The sequence below is a fragment of the Nerophis lumbriciformis genome, linkage group LG01 (genome assembly GCF_033978685.3).
Source record: "Nerophis lumbriciformis linkage group LG01, RoL_Nlum_v2.1, whole genome shotgun sequence".
NCBI lineage: Eukaryota > Metazoa > Chordata > Actinopteri > Syngnathiformes > Syngnathidae > Nerophis > Nerophis lumbriciformis.
In genome coordinates this window covers 58,571,679-58,597,372 of record NC_084548.2, presented here as the reverse complement: position 1 = coordinate 58,597,372, position 25,694 = coordinate 58,571,679, and the positions used below count along the sequence as shown (strand labels likewise).

The 25,694-nt window shown below is 39.6% G+C and overlaps 1 protein-coding gene across 4 annotated transcripts in view; it reads right to left on the bottom strand.

Annotated features, from left to right (window-relative positions):
• Positions 1-25,694, bottom strand: part of flna (filamin A, alpha (actin binding protein 280)) — a 99,894-nt gene that overhangs the window by 64,236 nt on the left and 9,964 nt on the right. For all 4 annotated transcript variants that reach the window (XM_061988110.2, XM_061988128.2, XM_061988119.2 and 1 more), the window contains exons 3-5: positions 6,374-6,625; positions 4,574-4,671; positions 2,462-2,609 (exon numbers count right to left, since the gene is read on the bottom strand). In XM_061988110.2, coding sequence (XP_061844094.1) covers positions 2,462-2,609; positions 4,574-4,671; positions 6,374-6,625 — 498 coding nt within the window. The remainder of the gene's footprint in view (positions 1-2,461; positions 2,610-4,573; positions 4,672-6,373; positions 6,626-25,694) is intronic.

Sequence of the window (25,694 nt, the reverse complement as noted above, 5' to 3'; positions counted from 1 at the left end):
TATACACACCGGTAAATAAATAACATGCTATTAACTATACATTTTATTCAGAAAAAAACAGGGCTGTAGCGTAATACCACAATATTTAAACTAGAATTTGCAATTCCAGTAGAAAAGGTCAGAATAGAGTATAAAAATGGCACAACATTGAGATTTTAGGGCATTGTAGAACTATGAATATGTCCATTTGAATGGGAATTTCCTGGAAATTTGGGAATTCCTGAAAATATTGATACTGGCACAATGTCCGAGACGATATGAACGGGTTGGTGTTGGAATTGGTTGAATATTTTTATTTTTGAACATTTTTAATTGAGAATGGGTAATTCAGAATGGAGGAATGTTTTTGAAGGTGGAATGGTCAAAAATGGTTGAAAAATGTGGACTCTGAAAACTTTCCAGGAAGAGGTAAAAATAGGGCTTTGGATAACCGGGAATTCCTGGAATTCTTTTGAACGTGTGTGTGTGTGTGTGTGTGTGTGTGTGTGTGTGTGTGGATGGTGGAACGGTTTGAATGGGGTGTGAAATGTCGTAGTTGTGCATGTTTGAAAAATCGGCCCATTCATTTTCAATGGGAAAAATGTCCCGGTAATCCGGGATATTGTTTTTGGGGAGCTGACGATTCCCGGTCAAGCCGAACATTTTGATACTGGAACGGTTCTCATCGGATGAAAACTGACTGGGGCACGCAAAATCTTTCGGCAGAATAATGGATGATTTTTATGTGTGGATGCTTGGAACTTCACACAACCAGTTCCCTATTCTATTTTATTACGTACAATTGTTTGATCCCAGAAAAAGTAAATAGTACATGAACAAAAGTAGGGATGGTTACGGAATTTGGTACTTTTGTAAGCACCGATCGAAATCAGTCAGCACTACTGGTATCGATTTGCGTAAAATAAACTGTCATTTGGTTTTATATCCGGTTACTGACTAAACATGTAAACAATTACTCAAGCAGCACAGAGCAGACTCAGCCAAACTCCCTCGAAGTCATGTTGCAATTTTCAACACAGACAAAACAAGTATGTCTGGTAGAAACCACCAACATAAAATAAGGTTTCACTACTTCCAAAATGCGCTAGCTTGATGCTAATTTACATTGGATTTGCCATAGACAGGCTACTATTAGCATTGGCGATTTTACACTTAACAAAAAACTAAATACGAATGATACAAACAGCACAATACTTGCAGTACAAAAACTTTGTAAGGAGCAACATAACACATTCAGCCTCCTGGAAAAAGCTACTTCCTAGTTAAGACAACATACCTTAGCCTGTACAGTACTGCCATGTAATGTTTTGAAAGTGCAACTGCATTGCAAATGAGACTCAAATGTAATTCGAAAACAAGATAATTGGACAGCACAGTTAAGAATCAGCTCATTTTTAAATGTTACATTAAAAAAAATTACATTTTATTCTCAAAAAACACATTTTTATTAACACTTCAGTACCAAATATTGGTACCCATCCCTAAACAAAAGTAAAAACTAAAATCTACAGTACTATACAGAATTTCCTTAGTTTTTTGCTCTCAAAGTCCTCCTGTGTTCAGGGAAGTATATTAAACCAATTATTTAAAATCTAATCACTCTCGTATCAATCATACACTGACACCCATATATGCATTATTATGTCATCCCCTTTATACACTGACACCATATATGCATTATGTCACCCCCTTTATACACTGACACCCAAATATGCATTATTATGTCACCCTCTCTTTATACACCGACACCCATATATGCATTATGTCACCCTCTATATACAACCAGAGGTCAATGGATGTGGTCTGTGGAGGGACTTGGACCAGTGTAAAAACAATGGAAGATCCTTGATATTTTAACCTGCTAAAAAGGCTAGAGTCTACTTTCATGTTTATATAACAGGGCTATTTTCTTCAGAAAATTTTAACTGACGAAAAAGACCAAAAACTATAAGTCCACTAATGAAGGAAGAAGTGTGGGCCCCCGCACTTAACTTTATAGAAATGTGGCCCCAAGAACATTTGAGTGGAATAGCCCTGCTTTAGACTCTACTTTTTCAGTTCATGTTACAAATCTGTTTGCTATGCACTTTTTAAACATTACTAAGCACTTATTTATGCTCTTGTTTCAAGCTCGCTTGTTGGCTAGTTTAGCAATTAGCATGCCTTCTTGTCTGCTCCGGCATGTTTTACTCTGTAACATGTTTATGCTCGTCCACTGACAATAGTACGTCAGAAATTTATTTTCCACAACAAAAGGTGATGATTATTAACTTCGGGGAGCGGCTCTACATTGTGTATGGACACTGCTAGACGCCTGTCAGCCGGGAGATCAAAAACAAATCTAATATCAGCCAAGAGGGATCGGCTTATGAATCAACTAATACTTAATCAGTAGTCGATTGATCGGTGTATCCCTAACCTGTGTGTGTGTGTGTGTGTGTGTGTGTGTGTGTTTGTTTACCTGGCCCATAAGCACGAGCTTTCTTGGGGTTGAGTTTGGGTCTTAGTGGTGCACCAGGCTTCAGTTTGGCCTTCGGGAACTGGGACAGGTACGTCATGACGGAATGCTCATCCACATTCGGGTCAACGATTTCCTCGGGGGTTATGACCTGGGCGGGGGTGGGGGGGGCAACATGAGACAAGATGTTTTCACCGTGACGTTAGCAAACTTGCATTTGAAATACTCCAGCTTGACAGGCCAAAAAGCAACTTGGGTGGAAAGTAAATCTGCATTTAGGTGGAAAGCACCTGCAACTTACGATCACCCACTCAATCACGGTCTTCGTCTTTCATGCCATCGTCCACAGAGATGAGAGACAAAGGCCTCTTTTTAGCAGAAGCGTGGCAGCGGGAGGAAACCGCAGCCAACCACAGAAACAAATGTGAGCACGCGACGCTTTGCCAGCTGCAAGCTCTGTGCCAGTTAACGTAATTGTCACCCGCAGCCCCAGCAACACTGCAGTATGCCTTTTTTTGTTTTAAAAAGGCACGGATCAGTTCAGCTAGATCAGGGGTGTCCAAACGTTTCTCACCGAGGGCGACACGGAAAAATCTAAGCATGCGGGGGCCATTTTGATATTTTTCATTATCAAAACCAATACCGGTATATAGATTTTTTTTCAACCTTTAGGGCACCCCTCAAGTTTAGTCCCAGGAATCTAAAAAGGGTCTCAAGTCATAAGAATTTTAAAGTCTTATTTTTTTTTTTTTTACGCAATGTTTACAGTAAATCTCTAGGTCAATTTTCTGTATTTTATGACTTGTCACAAAACACTACTTACGGCAAAAACACAAAATATGCAATATTTTCTCCCAAAAAATCTTTAAAGTGGAATATTTGGTGTGAAGTAATTGAAACCTGAAGTGGGGCAATAATTTAATTATTAAAATAAATAAAAAAACAGCTGTGTTATTAGAGTTAACGTTGCTACTTTTTCATGTTACATTTTACCTGTTTGCTCTTTTATTCCACTTTTATAAATAGTATTTTTAGAATGTGCCACAGGCCGTTAAATTAGTTGCGGGCCACAAATGACCCCTGGGTTGTACTTTGGACACCCCTAATCGAGAGCAAGAATCCTTATAAAAAATGTTGGACATTAGACGTGATTAAATATTTGCGTCTTATGTTGGGAAAATCTATTTTTACGATTAAGGTCACTTTTGTTACAAGTACAGGATTTTCATTAGAACACGAGGTACAATACTACACCACTTTTATCCATTATACAAAAAGTGTACTCTGTCAAGGACTAAAGCTTATTTAGCCAGGTCAAAAACTAAAAAGGTACCTATAAAACAATGTTTTTCTCTTCAAAAACAGTTAAGCTAGTAAATGTCCCATACTGCTTAATAGGGCTGTCAAAGTTAACAATAACGAGTTAAAGAACAGTTCCTTTAAAAAAAAGGAAACATTTTTTCTGTGACCTTTCGTCCGTACCGTAGCAGGAAGAAATAGCGAGCAGAAATTAAGAAAAAAAAAAAAAAAGGTATATTGAATGGCACGTTCAGCTTCAATGCAGTCTCGACAAAACAAATTATTTCCATTTACTGTCACTGTGAGTTGAGTCATCACCGGAGTGAGTGAAGTCTGAAATGCTACTTCCTAGCTGCACTCAAACAGGCAGAACACCCTGGAAAGTTTACAATTACGATTGACATACTTTCATTAATATTGGAGGACAAGGGGCTGCTTTGCATGCTGTGATGCACACTGCACTTTAATTTTATTATTTACAGTAGGTTTGTTTTCAAAGTGAGCCTGCGTCAAAAGGTTTGTGTGCATGAGTAAAAAAAGTGTGTATTTTATGTTGGGCCATTTATCAACAAGCATTTGCATAAAACAAAACTAATCTATTTCCTGCGATTAACGAGTTCACTATAGACAAAATGTGATGAAATATTTTAATTAAAAATCAACACTTGACGTTAGTCCCAATAAACGGGTGGCAGCTGTCCCAGTCAAACCCTTGGGCCTCCTAAATTGAGCAAGGGTGTGTTTTATTGCTTTTGTACTTCTCGGACGAATAATGCAATACATCAACTCTGCAAGGCTGACTAATATTCACGTTACCTGAGGAATACCCAGCCAGTCATCGGCTTGCTGCATGGCCTCACGGGCATTGTCCACTGGTTTGGTCTGATCCCACTGGTCCCAGTCAGGGCACAGACCTGAGGGGAGAACAAATGCATTTTCATGTGGACTTTGTTAAAGAGACCAGTAATAAGTGAAGCCTTTTAGATCAAGCAGCAATATCAAATCAATTCATTTTTATTTTTTTCCTTGATAATCGGTCATTTTCCTGCAACTTCTACAGTATTTTGTTGCTTTATACAGTGTTACATTGATTATTGTGCAGCACTGGGAGTTTTGCTGGCTCGCAGCATATTGTCAGAAAAAAAACAGACAATGTTAGAAAAAGAACAGCAAATCTTTAATAATTCAAACTAATCATAATATATATAGTCACCTTTAACAAAGTTGACAGTTTTGTCTTTAAATATATATATATATATATATATATATATTTTTATCATTTACAAAATATATCTATCAAAGTGCCCCTGTATGCTTTGACTTTTCAGTACGTGGCAATAATTGGAAAAGGTTTGGACAACCTGATCTAAAATATTAGAAGCTCTGGAAATAAAATAGTTAAAAAATAAAAATAGACTTCTGAATAATGACCCTAACGGCCCGTCATTACCTCTTACATACACTACTGATATGTTCTCATACACTACTGAAACAGTTTGATTCATTTGTGAAAATCATTTTTCAGTTTATGTAAGCAGTTTCAGTAGTGTGTATGAGAGAATTTCAGTAGCGTGTATGAGAGAAAACGCATTCAGTGTGTATGAGAGAATTCAATGACTAATAAAAATAGCTCTTAAATCTTGGGAAATTTCCACAAAAAAAAAAGTTTACATTTTGGCCATCACTTGGACGGCGTGGCGAAGTTGGTAGAGTGGAGGGTTGCTGGTTACTGGGGTTCAATCCCCACCTTCTACCATCCTAGTCACGTCCGTTGTGTCCTTGGGCAAGACACTTCACCCCTTGCTCCTGATGGCTGCTGGTTAGCGCCTTGCATGGCAGCTCCCGCCATCAGTGTGTGAATGTGTGTGTGAATGGGTGAATGCGGAAATACTGTCAAAGCGCTTTGAGTACCTTGACGGTAGAAAAGCGCTATACAAGTATAACCCATTTATCACTTTTAACAGTAAAATTATTTGTTTTTCATTGTAAAATCTATTGTCAGTTTTACTACGTACACTTTGATGGATCCATTCATCCATTTTCTACCGTTTATTCCTTTTGGGGTCGCTGGAGCCTATCTCAGCTACAATCACCAAGTGAAATCATATTTATTTCAACAACAAAAAATTTGGAATGCATGATACAATATTTGATGCATTATGAGTTTAAATAAAAGTTTAAGATATGCAACTCAATGCAGTAGATTTTTTCACTGTCAAACTGGAAATAAGGAATATATCTATAAGTACTTTATAAAGAAAAGATTTCCAGGCTGTATAAAATGATGCCTTGAGTTGACGCCGGTGTCTTACAGGAATACAGCTTGCCTGGCGAGAAGGTTTATGTCAGTTATTTGAAATTCTGTTGCTGCAGGGCAAGAAAAAAAGAAAGCTTATCTGCGCTGCGACTTGAGGTTGTTAGTGATACGAAGGTATGCCAAACATTTGTTTTTAAAGTGCTTCACCTTCACTCTCATGCCTTGTGTCTGAACGGTGCTTCAGAGCCAATGGAAAAAGTTTGGGGTCCTCTTCAGACTCAAGTCATGGGCGGGGCACATTTACACAATGGGTGCAACCTTTGGGGTACACCCAAACATAGCCCCTCTCCCACACCCACCTGGAGCACAGCTGTCGACCAGGGCTCCCAGAGCCCGACCCGTCTGCCAGTCCCTGTTGAAGTTGGTGATGGGGAGCTCGGGCAGTTTGTTCTGAATCCATCCCAACAATCTCTGCTTGGGGGTCTTTTGCTTGCCGGACTCAGTCTCTTCGTCCTCGTCCCACATGGGCATAGAGATGGAGTAATGCAGGATCAAGGTCCAGATCAGACCAAGGATGAGCTTCAGATTCCCATCAACGATGGCTTTGGAGTCTGAAGTCCACAAAAACAAAACAGGGGTATTCATTGACTTGACCGGAAGGGAAAGTTTTGAACATTTACGGATAAAACGGGACCATTAAACCTTTAAATATATTGGCAGATCATTCTTTTAACAGCTGAAGTCATACCAAAAGAAAATACATCTGAAATAACTGTTTGCAACCTGGAGACAACAAAACAAAGCAGCCTCTGCTAGCAGTAACACAGTGGAACCTACATGTCAGAAATGGAAGGACCGTACGTTGTTGGCACATGCATGTAAAAATAGTCTTAAAAAAACATGGTGGAAACAATGTTCTGGGGAAATGCAGATTTCTTACACATACACTCGAACATTAACCCTTTCCTGTTGCTATGCAGGACACTAATGGTGTCCTGAACGGATATTGGTATAGGTCCGATAAATTTAAAAAATAAATGTGGGATTATATGTGCTCTCATTTAAAATGTGTTAATTTTATCATGGCAGGCTATCGTAGGGCTGGGGGATAAAATAATATCAGTATGTAACGTGATAGACACGTAATCCAAAATGCAATTTTGGTTGATTTGCATGGAATGAGAAGAGAAAGTGGATTAAAGCGGAAAAGTCACCTGGACAGGATTCCATCCATCCATCCATCCATTTTCTACCGCTTATTCCCTTTGGGGTCGCGGGGGGCGCTGGAGCCTATCTCAGCTACAATCGGGCGGAAGGCGATTCTGGACAGGATTTTTTTTTTAATTTTTCAAAAAAGGGACTGTAGTCAGACCAATGTGGGGTCTGTAAATGATGCAAGGCAAGACCACTAATACCACACCACCTTAGCCACGCTCACCCTTTAGAGCACAGCTGTAACTTCCTGCCACTAAACCTGCAGAAAACAGTTCTCAGTTTTCTCCGTTTACATTTTCACACTTTATGAAGCACATCTTACATATTTTTGCACCTTCCTTTTAAGAGTTTATTAAGTGTTCAATGTGATTTTACCAATTTTGTTTACATTGAGTGTTTTCCATGCTTGTGTTGACATTTCCTTTCTGCCTTGAGATCTGAGGGATAATAATCAGAGGAAAGTTACGTTTCAAATAAAATATATTTTTCTCCTGGTCATTTTCCATAGGTCATAATTCTAATTATTGATATTGACCCATATAAAACACTTATATCGTGATACAGTTTTCAGCCATATCGTCCAAGCCTACTACAAAAAAAAAGTATGTAGAATTCCTTTTGAGATCGTATCGGATAATCTCGGTATAGGCCAAAAGTCAAGGCTCAAATATCGTATCAGTAAGTGAAGAAGTATCGGGACACTGGCATTTGTACATGTTTAGAGAAAATGATGTAAGAGCCAGCCTTGGCTAAAGAAAAATAAAATCACACAAAAACACTCCTGCAGCGTGAACGTACATGCTGCAAGAGTACCAGCTTAAATCTCAGGCCAAGCATTGAGGAAAAGGTGGGGCAGTGTGTGTGTGTGTGTGTGTGTGTGTGTGTATATATACATGCTGATGGTAATCAAACCTCTCTGGTCCACATGAGGATTTGAGTGTGATAGTAGTTAAGTCTAGACAGTTTTGGAAGTAGTTCTGTTAATACAGACATGAGTCCATGTGTGCATGAACTTCAATATGCAGCAGATGACTCAGAACAGGACTAAAGATTATGCCTCAAAAAAAAAGAAAAAGAAAAAAAAAGGTGGTGATCTTGCAGTTGCAAGTAGAAAGTTTACTACATAAGAGCCGTGAGTGGGGTTGAAATCAAAAGCGGTGCCACCATGTAGAATCTAAGATGACATTTCTAGTATGAGAGCTCGCAAGAGGTCAGTTCCTCTGGTGGAAAAACACACGGTAATAAATTGGAGCAGAGTAAGACAAAAAGGCCTGCTTGAGTAAGCCTTCACCATGGGGACACTGAATGAGCAGATCGCCATAGCAACCTAGTGGAAATTCACCGGCGGCACAAAAGAAGGTGATGACACAAGCCAAGAGGCAAAAAAAATCTTGACACGAGTAGAAGAAGAGTAGTGATGAATGGTCATGAAAAAGGCAGATCAAAGTACTTTGTACGGGTGTGTGGAAAAGCATAGCTCACGTTGTGACAAGTCATAGGAATGCTGATAGGCAAAAGGGTGTGTCACACATCACCACAGTGGGGGAAACCGCTACCATCGTTTGGTCACCTGGATCTGACCAGATAGAAGTTCTGTTCGTCTAGATCTAAAAAGGTAATAAATACCGGTACATGTTGCGGAGTGACAGCATGCTTACTTGCAGTACAATTCCTCTTTGTTGGGCTCTGCGTGAAAGATCGGTGTTTAGGCAAAAATATGCGTATGAATTCCAGGACTGCGGAAATGTGGCTGCACAGGAAACGTTACCGTGAGTACAAACATTACAAAAAATACAGTTCAGCTGAGATAGGCTCCAGCACCCCCCGCGACCCCAAAAGGGACAAGCGGTAGAAAATTGGATGGACAGTTAGTGTATTTTCTCATTGAATAATATAAACCATTCCCACTACAAAACAATTGATGCAAATGTAAGATTTATTAAGTTACTGTTTCATGCAAAGATGTTGAACATCAAGTGCCGAAAGGCATGCTGGGAGTGCCTTTAGTTTCCAAGAAAAACAAACAAAAGCACAGTCCTTCACCAGGCTGTACCTCCAAATAGGGCTTGTAAGTGTGACGAAACACTTTGCATTGTGGGTCTGGCTAGTCTCTGATTTGCTTATTTACATGGCAGAAGGGAAGACTGTGCTTAAAGAGGAACTGTACTTTTTGGAATTTTGCCTATCGTTTACAATTATGAAGGACATGACGGATGTAAACATTTTTTTTAATGCATTCTAAATATGAAATAAATGTGATCAAAAGTCTGCTTACTATGGAGCCTGAGATTCGCTCTATTCTGCCTATATAGCCCTTAAAAAAACATCCAAACTGTGTGAATATGAGTGTGAATGTTGTCTGTGTTGGCCCTGCGATAAGCTGGCGACTTGTCCAGGGTGTACCCCGCCTTCTGCCTGAATGCAGCTGAGATAGGCTCCAGCACCCCCCCACGACACCTAAAAGGGATAAGCGGTAAAAAATGGATGGATGGACACCTCCATTAAGGTTTTATATACATGATGCAAGCATATATGTAATGTAACGGGCACATTAATAACATTTAATAGTTATGTATTTTGATCATTTTAAGCCTACGCGGCGCATTAATTTCAAAAGCGCATCACAGCTTTTGCTTTTTTAACATCACTGCAGAAAACCAAAACTTAAAGGGAGACTGCACTTTTGGGAATTTTGTTTACAATCAATATGAAAGACATGACAGTTGTATTTTTTTTTTTTACGCCTTCTAGCCCGTAAATAAATGTAAATAAGTCTGCTTACAGCAGCGCCAATCGGAGGTCCTCTATTCCACCCATAAAACCCAATTAGAAAAACCATCCAAAAAGCACCAACAATACTCAATTTACATTTGATGACTTGAATATTAACAAGTATTAGTGACATTGTTATTAGAAGCGCTAACGCAGACAAACTATAGCGGCGCCATGATCACAAGCTTGTGTGAATCGTTTTCTTGCTCCCTAGCCATACTCTGAAGATTTAGTATAAGCGGCAAAGAAAAATCATTATGTCATTTTTTTTAATATTAAATCAACATAAAAAACACAAGATACACTTACATTTAGTGCACCAACCCAAAAAACCTCCCTCCCCACTCATTCACACAAAAGGGTTGTTTCTTTCTGTTATTAATATTCTGGTTCCTACAACATATCAATACAATCTGCAAGGGATACATACAGTCCGTGAAGCACACAAGATTGTGCGTGCTGCTGGTCCACTAATAGTACTAACCTTTAATAGTTAATTTTACTCATATTCATTTATTACTAGTTTCTATGTAACTGTTTTTATATTGTTTTACTTTCTTTTTTTATTCAAGAAAATGTTTATTTATCTTTATTTAAAAAAAAAAAAGGACCTTATCTTCACCAGACCACATTAGGTTGTCAATGAAATTAGTTTAAAGGGTTCTTAAAACCAGGTCCAGTCCAGATTATGTCCAGCAACACATACCTTCATTTATGTACACTCAAAATTAGGAAACACAATAACAGATTGCATATAATCTGTAAACAAAATTACATTTTCAAAATAAGCATTTATATACAGTCCAGATTATGTCCAGGTCAGGCTCAGCAACACACACCTTCATTTATGTACATTCAAATTAGGAAACAACAGATTGCATATAATCTATAAACAAAATTACATTTTCAAAATAAGCATTTATGGACAGTCCCGATTATGTCCAGGTCGGACTCAGCAACACACACCTTCGTTGTGTATTTTTAAATTATACACGTTTCTCGATATAGCCATGATGTACGGAACAATACTTTGTCACATTTCTACGTGAAGCGAAATGAAAGACTTGTGTAAAGAATGTACATTAAAAACATGTTTTAAGAAAAAAAACCATCCACCAAAAATAGTTGTTTTTTTTCAATTAATTTGATGCCAAGCATTATTTCAGTGCCAATACAATTTTTTCGACAATGTCAATTCTTTTTTTGATACCAAATCTTACTGGCAGTATTTTGGCTCCATACTTCTTCAGGATATGTGCGGCATCACCAAAGTGCACACATCTTCCAAAATTTTTCAATATTTAAAATTTTAACTGGTAATACTAAAAACCTTTGATAATTTTACTGCGGTTTAATCAATACCAGAAATGGCTACATCCCTAATAGTCCGTCGTCCAACAACCGTGGAAGAATACCTTCCCATGATATCACACTAACAACCCCAAAACTCAGTTTAAGAACCTAGACTGTAAACATAATTGAAACAAAAACGGCCATTTCCATTAACGATTAATAGTTGTTCACAAATTCTATTCTAACAACATTTTGCATTGTGTTTTGACCCAGCATTAGGCATTCATCATTCTTTTCCTGCTTTGGCAAGCAAAGCTCCTCGCATTTTAATAATCTGCCTTGTTCTCGCTCTTCCCTAAACACGCCAGGAATGTGCCAGCATTCCCGACAGACCACACCAGTTCAGACGGAGCCCATATAGGGACACAGACTGCCGCACACTCACCTCCCTGTGCTGATTCATACCCCACTAGTGCGTGTGTGTGTCAGTGGGAGATTGCCCCCCGTTCCTCTCCAAAAAACTCCCATGACTCAACTATTTGGCGTGTTTCTGCAGCCCCCCCACCCCACTCGAGCGCGTCAGTCATGACATCATCGCAACCCCTGACCCCCGTCCGAGCGGAGGCAAAAGAGCAGTGGGAGCATCAATTCTGTACAATATTCTGATGTACTGCACTATTTGGGAAGTTCATATCTGACAAAAAAGTGAGTTCAAGGCAGTTTGAAGGTTTGCGTGTCCTCGACTGTACATAGGAACCTTGCTGCCAAACTATGATAGCAGGCAATGCGGTTATCAGTTTGCTTTTCCTCAAAAAGGAGCCTTTCTACTCCAGCCTTGGGCTATTCCAGGTTATGTCAATTTAAGTGGAACTGCAAAGGGAAAGATGCTGCAGGACTGCCTGTATCGCACATGATATCACACAGCTAAAGAAGTGCAGGATTGCTTCTATCGCACATTTTACACGCAAGTCAAGCTAATTCAATACTTGTTAAATCAGTTTGGGGGACCACTACTTTTGAGCCAGGATGTCTACCAGATAATAAACTGCTCTAAGCAACACAATGAGCATCTCTTGTTTGCATCCATCCTCTGCTAGTTTGGAGCCATAGGACCTGCTTCCATTAGATCAGGGGTGTAAGACAAGAACAAATGTTTGTTTATGTACCCTAATTTGATCTATTTTGCCTATACAAGCACATTAAAAAAATCCCAAAGATTCCAATAGTCCATTTACCTCTCGTGACCTTGTATTAGTGATATTGTTATCTTAAGCACTAAAGCAGACTATTTTTAGCAGCGCCGTTTTTAAAAGAGAGCTAACTAGCTTATGCTGCTATATTGACATTAGGCTAGTACGGTCTACCGGTACTAATGAATTAAAAATATACTGCTTCTGAAAAAATCATGTTGTGACAACGGTGGTAAAACGAGCACAGGCGCATGTTAGGCAATACGTGGAGCACTTACAAGCAGAAACAGCATGGAGATAGAATGGGTGCATGTTGGCCTAAAAACCAACACTCTGCAAGAGATGCTAAGCTCTTGCTCTTGTTAGCCGCTACCTAGCTAATGGCTAACATCAATCCACAGTCAGTGTTTTAGCTACTTCTAGATCACCAATCTTCACCTTCATGGTGATAAAATTTGTTTTTTGTTTTTTTTGTTTTTTTACAAGTATAATCCCCGCAGGACGAGGAATAGCTAAACATGCTTCACTACACACCGTAGGAGGATACAATAGCTAACCGCAAGCTAGGGCTCCTGAATGTAAACAAATCCCATGTGTGGCTCTACACAGACATCAACTGTAACGATACCAAGTACAAGAGCCGTACATAGTGGATACGACAATGATTATATCAATATTTTTTTTAATCACAAAATCTTATTTTTTTTCCATAGTTTATAAACTCAGGAAATATGTGCCTGGACACAGGACAACTTTATGACCAACGTATGATCCTGTAACTACATGGTATTGGATTCATACCCAAATTTGTAGTATCAGCCAGAACTTAAGTATCGAAAAAGAGAATAATAAGTTTACATTTTAACAGAAGTGTATAGAACATGTTAAAACAGGAAGTAAGCAGGTATTAACAATACATGGACAAGTAGATGAATAATGTTGACAAAATAGAATGATAAAAGGACACAATGTTACTGCATAAGTCAGCAGCCAATTAAGAGCCTTTGTTTACTTTCCACTAAAAGACAAGTTGTCTCGAATGTTCATCTTATTTCATGCAGACATTCTGTAATTGCAATAAGAAGTGTTTAATGTATCATAAGATTTTGTTGAAATAAAGCCAACAATGACATTTTTTGTGGTCCTTTATTTTGAAAAAGTACCAAAATATTGGCATCAGGACAACCTTAATGGACATATTGAGCCGCTGCATCGCCTCTGAGTTGGAAAAAGTTAAGTCTAGATTATAAATTATGCCTCTCACGTTGATCGATAATTTTCGCTGGACGATATAATGATCTAAAAATTTACAAGATATTGTCAATAGTATTTTGAGACAAAATTAACCACCGATAATGATACATATTGTAAGTATACCATTTCAAATGCGATGAAAATTTTCTCATATTTTAACTGGAATGTAAACTTTAAATCCATCTATCCAATTTCTACCGCTTATTCCTTTCGGGGTCGCTGGAGCCTATCTCAGCTACAATCGGGCGGAAGGCGCGGTACACCCTGGACAAGTCGCCACCTCATCGCAGGTAAACTTTAAATATCCAAGTTAAATACAACCAAAGTAAAATATACTGTAAGAAAAATGTTGCACTTGAGTAAAAATCACGAGCAAAGGCAATTAAATAGGTTCTGTTAAGGACGGGTGTGGCACCCTCAAATATACACTAAACAAATAGTGGCTAAATATTGTGATCAAAATGATCACTGTTATTGCGGTATTGTTTAATGTGCTCAAAAAGTACACACAAAAAAATAACTTTGGTTAAAATAAAAATAAATACAATAAGTTTCTTGGCACTGGAAACCTCAAATATTGTTCTGTTTTCATAACAGCCATATTATTTTGTGTATAAAATGTTTTTTTTCCCCATTATAATTTGTAAATATTAAAAAAATAAAATAAAATAAAAAGTTTAATAAATGCATTTCGATGATCGCTTCCGGATTATGTGACGTCACACGAGCTCACTTCCTGTTATGGACCCATCGGTTTCTACTCTACACTGGATAGGATAGAATTTTTAATCAGAGTTTATACAGATAACTGTGTGCAAAAACAGCACAGCCTTTATGGTCAATGTGAATTCTGTAGCTCAGTTGTTCAGACTGTGTTCATACAAGTTTAAATTGGGGTATAATTATTAGGGGACCCATCCCGAGTAGATAGTCTTTTGAACAAATCTTTAAAAACAAGGACGGCTTCTCAAGATTTGCCTCCGTTCAATTAAACAATTCCATCTCTACGGGATATTAAGGGCAATAAATTGTAAACAAGGTCTGTTTAAACATTGTCAAGGTCAAGAGTTGTCAAACCCCCAGTCAGTATAGGGTTGGGCGATAATATATATACAGTATATCGTGACACGTAATCGATAAAAACGTTAAATATGTTTTTATTCGTCAGAAGAAAGCAGAAGTATGGAAGCAAGGTTGGTTGCATGAACAAAGGCACTTGCTCTCTGGTCCAAGCAACGCAGGAAGTGATCACGACAACAGCAATCAGGTAACAGAAGTTTGGTTGATTCTTTGCATGGAGTGAGAAGAGAAAGTCAAAATGAAGAAATTGTGGATAAAAGGAGGTCACCTGGACAGGTTTTTGGATTTTTTCAAAACAGACCGTAGTCAGACCAATGTGGTCTGTAAATGATGCAAGGCAAGACCGCTAATACCACACCATCTTAGCCGCGCTCACCCTTTAGAGCACAGCTGTAACTTCCTGCCACTAAACCTGCAGAAAATAGCTCCTCTCAGGTTTCTCCAAGTTTACATGTTCACACTTTGCATTTTCTTACACTTTATGAAGCATTTCTTACATATTCATGATTTTTGCACCTTCATTGTAATAACTTAAGTGTTCAATGTGATTTTACTATTTTGTTGACATAAGTGTTTTTCATGCTTGTGTTGACATTTCCCTTCTGCCTTGATAGCTGAGGGAGGAAGGTTACATTTCAAAGAAAATGTTTTTCTCCTGCTCCTTATTTTACTCAGGTCATAAAAATATCATTACCGATACAGAACACCTACATCGTGATACAGTCTTATTAGCCGTATCGCCCAGTATCATTGACTGATATTTCACAAACAAGAATGCATTTTGCAGCCCTATGCCTTGACCTGCTCTCAGGTCATTCCACCTCCCTCCTCTGAAGCAACCACAGTGGAGCTACTACACTTCCTCCTCTGCCATCTCCACCCAAACACCCGCCCACCTTTCCTTCACTCCGTCGGACTGGGGCGGGGGAGAGAAAAAAACGTCCCCCTGGTTTTTTAGCCTTAAAAGGGCAGAAGCAACTGGATCTTGGCGGCCCTCCCACTCCCCGGGCTCTGGTTACACAGGGAGGATCTGGAAGCAGAGAGGGCGGAAAGGCAGAAGGGGGGGGGGGAGAAGAGGAAAAAAAAAAAAAAAAAAATGCTGTGTGGGTTTTTCTTCACAAGCCAAGATATGCTCTCCTCAAGTGAGTGCACAGGATAAAAAGGGACGTTGAGAATTGTTGTAGAAGGAGATATTTCGGCCAAGAGGGTTGCAACAAAAGACGAGGCAAGGCGGGCTCAGCCAGAGCATAAAATTATGAACTTTAATAGATCCCATGTGTCTTCAATCAGGTAGTTTTTCACAGAAGCATTTGGGAACACTGATCAACCGCACCAGCACAGTTTGCATTTCATGGAAACAGAACAACATATTTCTATCCGGTCTATAGAATAGCATTACACAAAGTAAGAGTACACATTTCCTGTGGTTCTCAATTGTGGCTTGATGTTTGCCCGCTTCGTTTGAACATAAGGGAACATCTCCAACTCAATGGCTTGAATGCCAGCGAGCGGAATGAGAAGGGACATTCTGCGTCTGCTCGCCAGTGCCCCCTTTAGCCACGCCCCTCTTTGCGTCTGCAGAAAGGAAGCCATGCCAGCGATAAGGAGCTGGCAGGAAGTGGCACATTTGGACCAGAATAGCACAATAGACAAATGTCACAAGCTGAAAAACTACGACGGTGAATGTAGTGTACTAAAATGGATCATGTGCAGTAATTCCTAGTTTCTCACGACTTATCGGTTACCGCCGGATCGCAGTAAATGGATTTCTGCAAAAGGCGGAATTATGAATCAAATTGAAAATGTTAATATTTAAACTAGTTCTTTATCCTTTTTATACACACCGTAAATTCCAGACAATAAGCCACTACTTTTTTCTTACACTTTGAACCATGCGGCTTAAAAAACTGTGCAGCTAATTTATGGATTATAAATTAATGCAAGTAGTTTAAAAAACAATACATGCAAATGCACTGAAATTGTGTGTTATTGTTTGTGCTACGGCACACTCTTTTGGACGAGTTAGTACACTACAGATGCTGCATTGTCTTTCCGGAAGGAGAAGAGCCATTTTGTCTTTGAGTCGTCCATAGCGTTACTCCTCCTATGGATTCTTCATTCATCACTCCAAGCAAAGTTTAAATTTTACAATAACTAAACCATTCCCGGTGCGATGTCTGTAGGAGTGTCCCCATGCATATTTGTACATGCTATCGTAATGTAATGAAGCTAGCATGTTTAGCATTAGCCAATTTGCCAACAGGTTTACGAGTATGTCAATATCCATCTTCTAACGCTCATCCCTTTCGGGGTCGCTGGAGCCTATCTCAGCTACAATCGGGCGGAAGGTGGGGTACACCCTGGACAAGTCGCCACCTCATCGCAGGGCCAACACAAATAGACAGACAACATTCACACACTAGGGACCATCTTGTGCTTAAAATTGCATTTGTACAGTTTCAAATTCACTAATTCCTCAGTAAATTCACCAAAATGTCACCGTGGAGTTATTGAGTCTGTTTAGCTGATTGGAAAGCTAGCTTCCGCAGCTAGTAAGTTCATGACAATGACTTCGGTTTTGTTTGATCAGCAGTTTTGATATAATTAAGGTATGTAAATAAACTGACAGAATGTGTGTAAATAACTCTTTTACAACGTATACACAGTCCAGTGCAGCTTATATATGGAAAAATATTTTTTTTTCTCAAAAATGTAGTGGGTGCGCTCTATAGTCCAGAAAATATGGTACTGCATACAATTGATTTCTTAAAGAGGTAGTAGTACATCACAGAACACTTAATACAAAACTTGATTATGTACAGGACTGCGTTTTACTTTACTTTTGTAATTTTTACACACTTCAAACTCACTAGTTCTTATAAACCAGTTCTTACTACCTCACAGTGCAATATTGACCTTGAAATTATTTTTAACCACTCCTCCAATTTGCCTACCACACCCTACATGGAACACCTGTAACAACAGTCAGTCCCTTTACACTTCATGGACATTCAGTAACCATATGCATTGTTTCCATCCCTCCAGAAACGTACTCCACATTTCAATATTGCGAAACAGGCATTCTTATTGCCACACATGCATGTGTCCCAACCTGCATGCGGTGCTGGAGGCAGTCGACAAAAGAACAAGCAGTTGCAGAGTTACACCACACTTGTGTTGATTTCACATCCTGCATGCAGGCCCCGTCAGAGTCTTTTTTGTACAATAAATTAAATGATGCTGTTGACAAAGAATTTGCGAATACAGCACATCAGTGGTGAAGGTTTGATTGATAAACCTTATTCCGGCATGAAGATGCCTGAGTAAGACTGGTTAAGCTTACTCAAACATGGGTGTAATGATACCCACACAGGATGTCTCCTCAGACAATATGGACAGCACACGCTGCGTGTAGAAGAAAGGTGAGTCGTATCAAACTGAAAGAACCACGATCTAATGCAGAGGTACGCAGATGTATTCCACTGAGAGTGCAGGGGCCATTTTGGTGGTTTTCACCTTCAAAACCAGTACTTACTTTCTATCTATCTATCTATATATATATATTAAAAAAATATAATTTCAGTAGTGAATGCTGAAAAGCCAAAGCCAAACTGAATTGCTAACAGTTAGCAGGGTTTCCCGCAGCGCATTGTTGTTAAGGCGGCCGCCTTAACAAAAAGCCACCGCCTACACTAAAGACTTAAGCAGCTCCGCTTAGTTCTGCCTCTGTCTCTGTCAATACGTCTCTGCAGCACCCAGCATTGTCCCATCCACACAACCATCTTATTGGTTACACGCAGAGCGGTAACAGCCAATCAGCAGTGCGTATTCAGAGAGCATGTAGTCAGTGCTCAGGCAGGCAGAGAGGAGAGATGGTGGGGTGAGCAGAAAGGTGTTTAGCAGGTGAGCATAATGCAGCGGACTCTCCCCAAATGATAACAAACACTTCCAAGTCAACTACTAGTAACATCACTATGAGCCCGTTGATGTTCTAGAAACATAAGCGGCAGCTCAGCTCGCTCGCAGTCCTTGAGGTGAAGGCTAATTAGCTTTTAGCGTAACGTTAGCTCACTGTGCGGTGTGTGTGTGCGTGCGTGCATGCGTGTTACGGACAGCAAAGCCCTATCTGTCTGAGAGAAAGACAAGCATTATTGACAGAGAGTTAACAACTAAGTTATTTCACTTTACCTTTTTCTGTGTTGATTGAGCTGTGTTGAAGCAGCAAAAAAGGACATTGATAAATGAAGACTTTCCTGAAGCGGTCTCTGATAGTTGATATAATAATGTAACTGCATCATAAAGCCTACATGAACTCCATGGTATTCAGGGATGAATATTCTCTCCTATTGCACTATTTTTTCAGCTATAGTTACATTAATCATTAGTAATGTAGCAGCTTAGTTTTGAATGGCAGGGTCTCTGCTATAACATGTTGATGAAAATATAACATTTACATAATAAATATCAACTACAGGCTTCCCAAATGCTGTAATAAATTAAGCATGATCAGTTGAACATATGTCAGCATGTGGCCCCACTTTTAACTCTTTTTCAAATTCTTATTGCAAACGCTTACTTACAGCATGTCATTAAATTTGACTTTGTAAGTCATTTTGATTTAGTAAATTACTAAGTCATAATAACGACGTACTTAGTATCTCAGGTAACTAGGACTGTTTTGTTTTTACTTTACGGAAAAAATAGAGATATATATCGTATATCGCCATTCAGCAAACGGAGCGGAAAACACAACCAAAGGTTGTAGGCTTCTTCACGCGACAAAGCCGGCCTACTTCACCAGTCTGTAGTCTATTGCCCCCGAGGCTGTGTTGGCAGCAACGAGGTGGAGACGTGATGGCGACAGGCCGAGTTACACCGATCCTTACACCCACCCAACCCCTTACCCGGTCCCCTCCCCCTGGAGAGTCACCACCTTAACTAACAAATTTTCTGGGGGAAACACTGAGTTAGCATGCTGGCAACATAGCGTCTAGTAAGCAAAACGAGCTAAAAAACCTAGCATGCTAACAATAGCATGATTACAGTTGGTGTTAATGAAATACCAAAATACAACACTGGAGGTGTATACTTGCTAAACTAGCTAAAAAAGAAAAGCTACGATGCTAATGTTAGCATGCTAAAATGCAAACTACCAAAATATAATACTGAGGTGTGTAAACGCTAGGATGCCAGCGTTAGCACGCATCAAGTACAAAAGTATGACTGAAGGTCGATACCTTCAAAATTTGCTTAAAAAGAAAAGCTAGCATACTAACAGGCAGGGGCGTCACTAGCTTTTAAGGACAGGGGGGGCTTAGCCCCCAGGAGAGCGAACGTAGCGCACGAGCACAAAACTTCACAAACGGCTAACAAAGACTTAGAAATTATTTAAAAAATGCACGGGACGAAATGAAATGCTCCCCGGGACGATGGCTTTTAACCATTTTTTCTCTTTTTCTTTTTATGTATTTATTCATTTTACATTTTATATTAAATGTCTTGGTTTTTCCTCCCTCTGAAAATCCTATGAAATGTTTAACAAGCCATCCTATAATACAACAGCTATTAATGTGACAATACAATAAAACAAATCTATTTATGTTTTTTTCATTATTTTAACATTAGGCTAATGCAGCGTTTCTCAAAGTGTGGGGCGCGCCCCACTGGTGGGGAATAGAGACATGACAGGTGGGGCGCGAGGAACGGGAGGAAATTTCACTTTTTTTTATTTTTTTATTATATTCTTAGATATTTTTTTTTTACTATGCTTTCATTTTCACTTTGTGATTCTGTCTGTGAAATCTGCTATACAAATAAATGTAAATTACTTATTTTTCCTGTAGGCTTTAAATTTCTAGGGAGGAGCGAAAGTTTGACAGACATAGCAACAGTAACTAATGGGGGCGGGGCTAAGCGGAACAAATTTGACGAGACAAGCGCAGCAAAATTAAAAGCTGTCCCACTGTCAAACGACGCAGTGGCGAGACGTATATGCGACATTGCAAGTGATCTTGAGGAACAACTCAGACAAATTAAAAGAAAGTCGTTTTGCTTTACAAGTGGACGAAGCTACTGACAACAATAAAGACTGCCTATTTATCGCATACGTCCGCTTTGTGAATGGCGAGTCACTGTGCGAGGATTTGCTGTTTTGCAAATACATAAAAAATAGAGCCACTGCTGATGAGCTGTTCAAGATAATGGACAGTTTCCTCAAAGAACACGACCTTAAATGGGAAAACTGTGGGCTGTTGCTCTGATGGCGCACAGACCATGGCAGGGTCAAGAAACAGGCTGCAGGCTCTAATAAAGAGGGTTGCGCCAAATGAGCATTGGACACACTGTGTCATTCACCGGGAAGCACTCGCGTCAAGGCAGCTCGGCCCCGAACTCAATGAGGTTTTATCATGTTGTGAGCGCGGTAAATTTGATCAAAACACGACCACTGAAAGCGCGACTGTTCTCTGCACTGTGTGAGGAAATGGGAGCTGATCATACAGCCGTGCTGTTTCACAGTGAAGCAAAGTGGCTCTCCTGGGGCAAAGTGCTGTCACTTGCCCTGTCTTGCCAAATGCATAGCTCCTCTTTTTTTTGCAAAGATTGCAAAGTGGCACTTTTATTTTATTTATTATTGAACTTGATGCAAGTTATTTGATTTATTATTGAACTTGATGCAAGTTATAACACTTTTATTTGATTATTGAACTTGATGCAAGTTATAACACTTTTATTTGATTTGTTATTGAACTTGATGCAACTTATAACACCTTTTTTGATTTATTATTGAACTTGATGCAAGTTATAACACTTTTGTTTTATTTATTATTGAACTTGTGGCAAGTTATTTTATTTATTATTGAACTTGATGCAAGTTATACCACAGCTGCACAGTTATTTTATTTATTATTGAACTTGATGTTATTTTATGTTATTGAGTTTGAATGTATACAACTTGATGTTACTTGATGTTCAATAAATGTGAAAATGTTAAGCTTGGCATTAGCGTTCTGTTGGGGCGATGGGGGTAGGTGGGGCTTGAAAACTCCCCCTGGTCCAAAGTGGGGGATGACAAAAAAAGTTTGAGAACCACTGGGCTAATGTATATTACTTTATATAGATTCTACAGGAGTGATGTGGGCGTTTTCTATATGAACAAGTCCAAGGACTGCAAGTAGTAATAATAATAATAATAATAATAACTGGGATTTATATAGCGCTTTTCTAAGTACCCAAAGTCGCTTTACATGTAGAACCCATCAAACATTCACACCTGGTGGTGGTAAGCTACTTTCATAGCCAAAGCTGCCCTGGGGTAGACTGACGGAAGCGTGGCTGCAATTTGCGCCAACGGCCCCTCCGACCACCACCTATCATTCAATTCACCGGTCTGAGTGGCACCGGGGGCAAAGGGTGAAGTGTCCCGCCCAAGGACACAACGGCAGCGATTTTTGGATGGTAAGAGGCGGGGAGCGAACCTGCAACCCTCAGGTTTCTGGCACGGTTGCTCTACCCACTACGCCATGCCGCCCCAGTAGGTCGCAGAGAAAATGCGGACTGGATTTTGAGTGATGTGGGCATTTTCTATATGAACAAGTGGAATGGATTGGATACAGACACACTAAAGGGGCTCTCTACCTTAAAGTACCAATGATTGTCTCACACACACACACACACACACACACACACACACACACACACACACACACACACACACACACACACACACACACACACACACACACACACACACACACACACACACACACACACACACACACACACACACACACACACACACACGGTGTGGTGAAATTTGTCCTCTGCATTTGACCCATCCCCTTGTTCACCCCCTGGGAGGTGAGGGGAGCAGTGGGCAGCAGCGGTGCCACGCCCGGGAATCATTTTTGGTGATGTACGCTATGAAGTGAGGGGAAACTGAGTGAATAATTTATTTAAACTCATATTCGGGCCACTTTATAATGAATACGTCGGCATGTATTTGTTAAAAAAAAAAAAAATTATATAACACCAAATTATTTAGGGGGGCTTGAGCCCCCCTAAAATAGGCCTAACAACACCAATGCTAACAGGTATCATTCTTCAAGTAAGAAAATATTTGATGCTGAGGTGTATTCCTGCAAAATGAGCAAAAAAGCTAGCATGCTAGCATTAGAATGCCAACGATTGTGCCGCAGGCCATTGAAAAATTAGCTACGGGCCGCACTTTGGACACCCCTGATCTAATGGAAGCAGGTCCTACGGCTCCAAACTAGCAGAGGATGGATGCAAACAAGAGATGCTCATTGTGTTGCTTAGAGCAGTTTATTATCTGGTAGACATCCTGGCTCAAAAGTAGTGGTCCCCCAAACTGATTTAACAAGTATTGAATTAGCTTGACTTGCGTGTAAAATGTGCGATAGAAGCAATCCTGCACTTCTTTAGCTGTGTGATATCATGTGCGATACAGGCAGTCCTGCAGCATCTTTCCCTTTGCAAAGCTGGACAGTTATCTAAATGTCCTCCGATAGACACACAATTTCTTCTAGTTTACAAAAAAGGTAAAAATGCTAGGCTATAGGCTACTAGGAGCTAGCAGCTACACAACTGCTAAGCAGACAAGCTAGACAGCCATAATTTATTTTTGCAGTGTAAAACAGCATATTTGTCAATTTTATTTGCAGATTACTTACCCTGCTTCTGAGATTTTGTATATATTAGAAAGTATCCAGTAACAAACGAGTCAACATCATTAAACCAAAAAAAAAACACTCGACTTGTATTAAAAAACAGCATAGCATTCTAGACTGTAAATACATGTTAACGTCTATCATAACTACCAGTGTTCTAATTTCACTTAATCAAACCGCTAACATTCCACACCATAAAATAATACTCAGCCAGTACTGTGAAGTAAAAAAAAAAAAAAAAAAGAAAAGTCAGCACACCCCTACTCATGAGCTCTTGCTAATGTTGCGTTTTTTAATCAAAACATGTCCACAAATAAGAAAAATGTTGCTACTGCTATCGATCAACTTCAAACTGGTGTTTTTTTGTTTTTTTATCTACACCTCAAACAATTTCAAGATGCAATAAATCAGTCAATTTGACAGCTAAAAAGGTGCACAAATAATTTTCAGGCCGATGTGACGAATTGTGACGTTATTCTAATAAATCCAATAACCTTAAAAAATAGCTCTGATTACCAACTTTATTTTAGAAAATAGGGCTCCAATGAGGAGAGATTACTTGAACTGCGGATGTAAGGGTGAACAAATAAAAGCGCCCCTCACTTCGGAGTTCATTGGACACGAACATGGCGTAACGGGACTCCTTTACTGTTTCAAATACATTTTGTGTGCCATTTGCACCAAAATGTTCTGCAGACACTCTGCAAGGTGGGGGGTAAAAATATTACACTTCAATACATCAACCCTAATCAGTCACCTGGAACGACAGATGTCTGCTGCTAAAGAAAGGTGTGCACTACTAAAGTTAGATCTAAATCTGAAATAAATATAAATTATCGGTCTTGAGTCTCAAAAAGTTTTAGGTATCTGCTTAACTGGAAGTGAAGGTAATTAAAAAAACAATCAGTGCATGGCAATGTTTGGTGTTTAATAGGGGTGTGAATATTTGGGCATCCAAAGATTCGGTCCAATTCCTGGGGTGACAATTTGCATCTCGATTCAACATGATTCTCAAAGTAAACAGATTCTCGCAATGTATTTGAAAAAGTTTCAATACAATTATACCAAACAGGTTAGAACAGCTCATTTTGGTTGCAAAATGATGACCTAAAAACATTGTTTTAAAATTTAAAGACACATTTTAACATTTCACCACACCTAGTGTGTGAGACTATCGTTGGGACTTAACTTTATGAATCGATTTAAAATTTGAATGAATAAGAATCACAATTTGGATGTGAATTGATTTTTTGTGCACCGCTAGTTTAAAGTGCAGTAGCTTAAAAAAAGAAAGAAAAAAAAAGTTTCACATTGACTTGATTGTGTGAACTCCTGACTGGGCTGTATGATCAATACTTTGAGAGCAAACAAAGATATGAAAGGCACACCAAGTTGACAAGTAGGACGGTGGTGAAAAACGGAGGGGGACCTCAAGCATCGTGCTGAGCTGTGATGGCAGGTCTGTGCTAAATTGTGGCTGCAAGGGTGTGTCCATTCTCTGCAATGGAAGGAGGAAGTACGAGCAGAGCAGGCTTCTGATCTGCAGATTAGACGAGCCAAAAAAGGAGAAGCGGGATGAGGGTGAGTGAGGTGGTATTAACGCCCTAAAGACCTACCAGTGACACATTCGAGGCGTGGGAGAAAACTGATACATTAATGGGCCGGACATCTTTGGAAATGAACACTGATTAGACACTGCCAGGGTCCTTGAAGTGGTTTTGCACCAAGGGTTTGCAGCTATAATATCAACCATGTCCAGGTTGGAGTGGAAGAGCGTGCAGTCTCACCTGCTGGAAAGCGTTTGCATGCACATGGAAACCACAACATGAGCCAGACATTCCCCTCAGGGATGTCACTTGCGTCTGATTCACAGCTGCTCCAGTCACCAACCTATTCCTGCTCCCCCTCCCCACAGATGTTGTAGACAGAGCAAGAGATGCAGGGTGGACTGCTGTAGAACCGCACCATGTGACTGACCAGGTGAGAATTTCCTCAGCCAAGAACAAAACATAACTCACAGAAACATGTTTGGCTTTGTGAAAGTATGATGCACAGACCATTGGTGTAATGCAGATATTCATGTGGGCAGTTGTCAAATTGGAATACCGCCACCTATGGGGCTGGAGTGCAACTTAGGACAGTTCAAATTTACAACCAGGACATCTGCTTTAGATTAACTTTTAAAATGA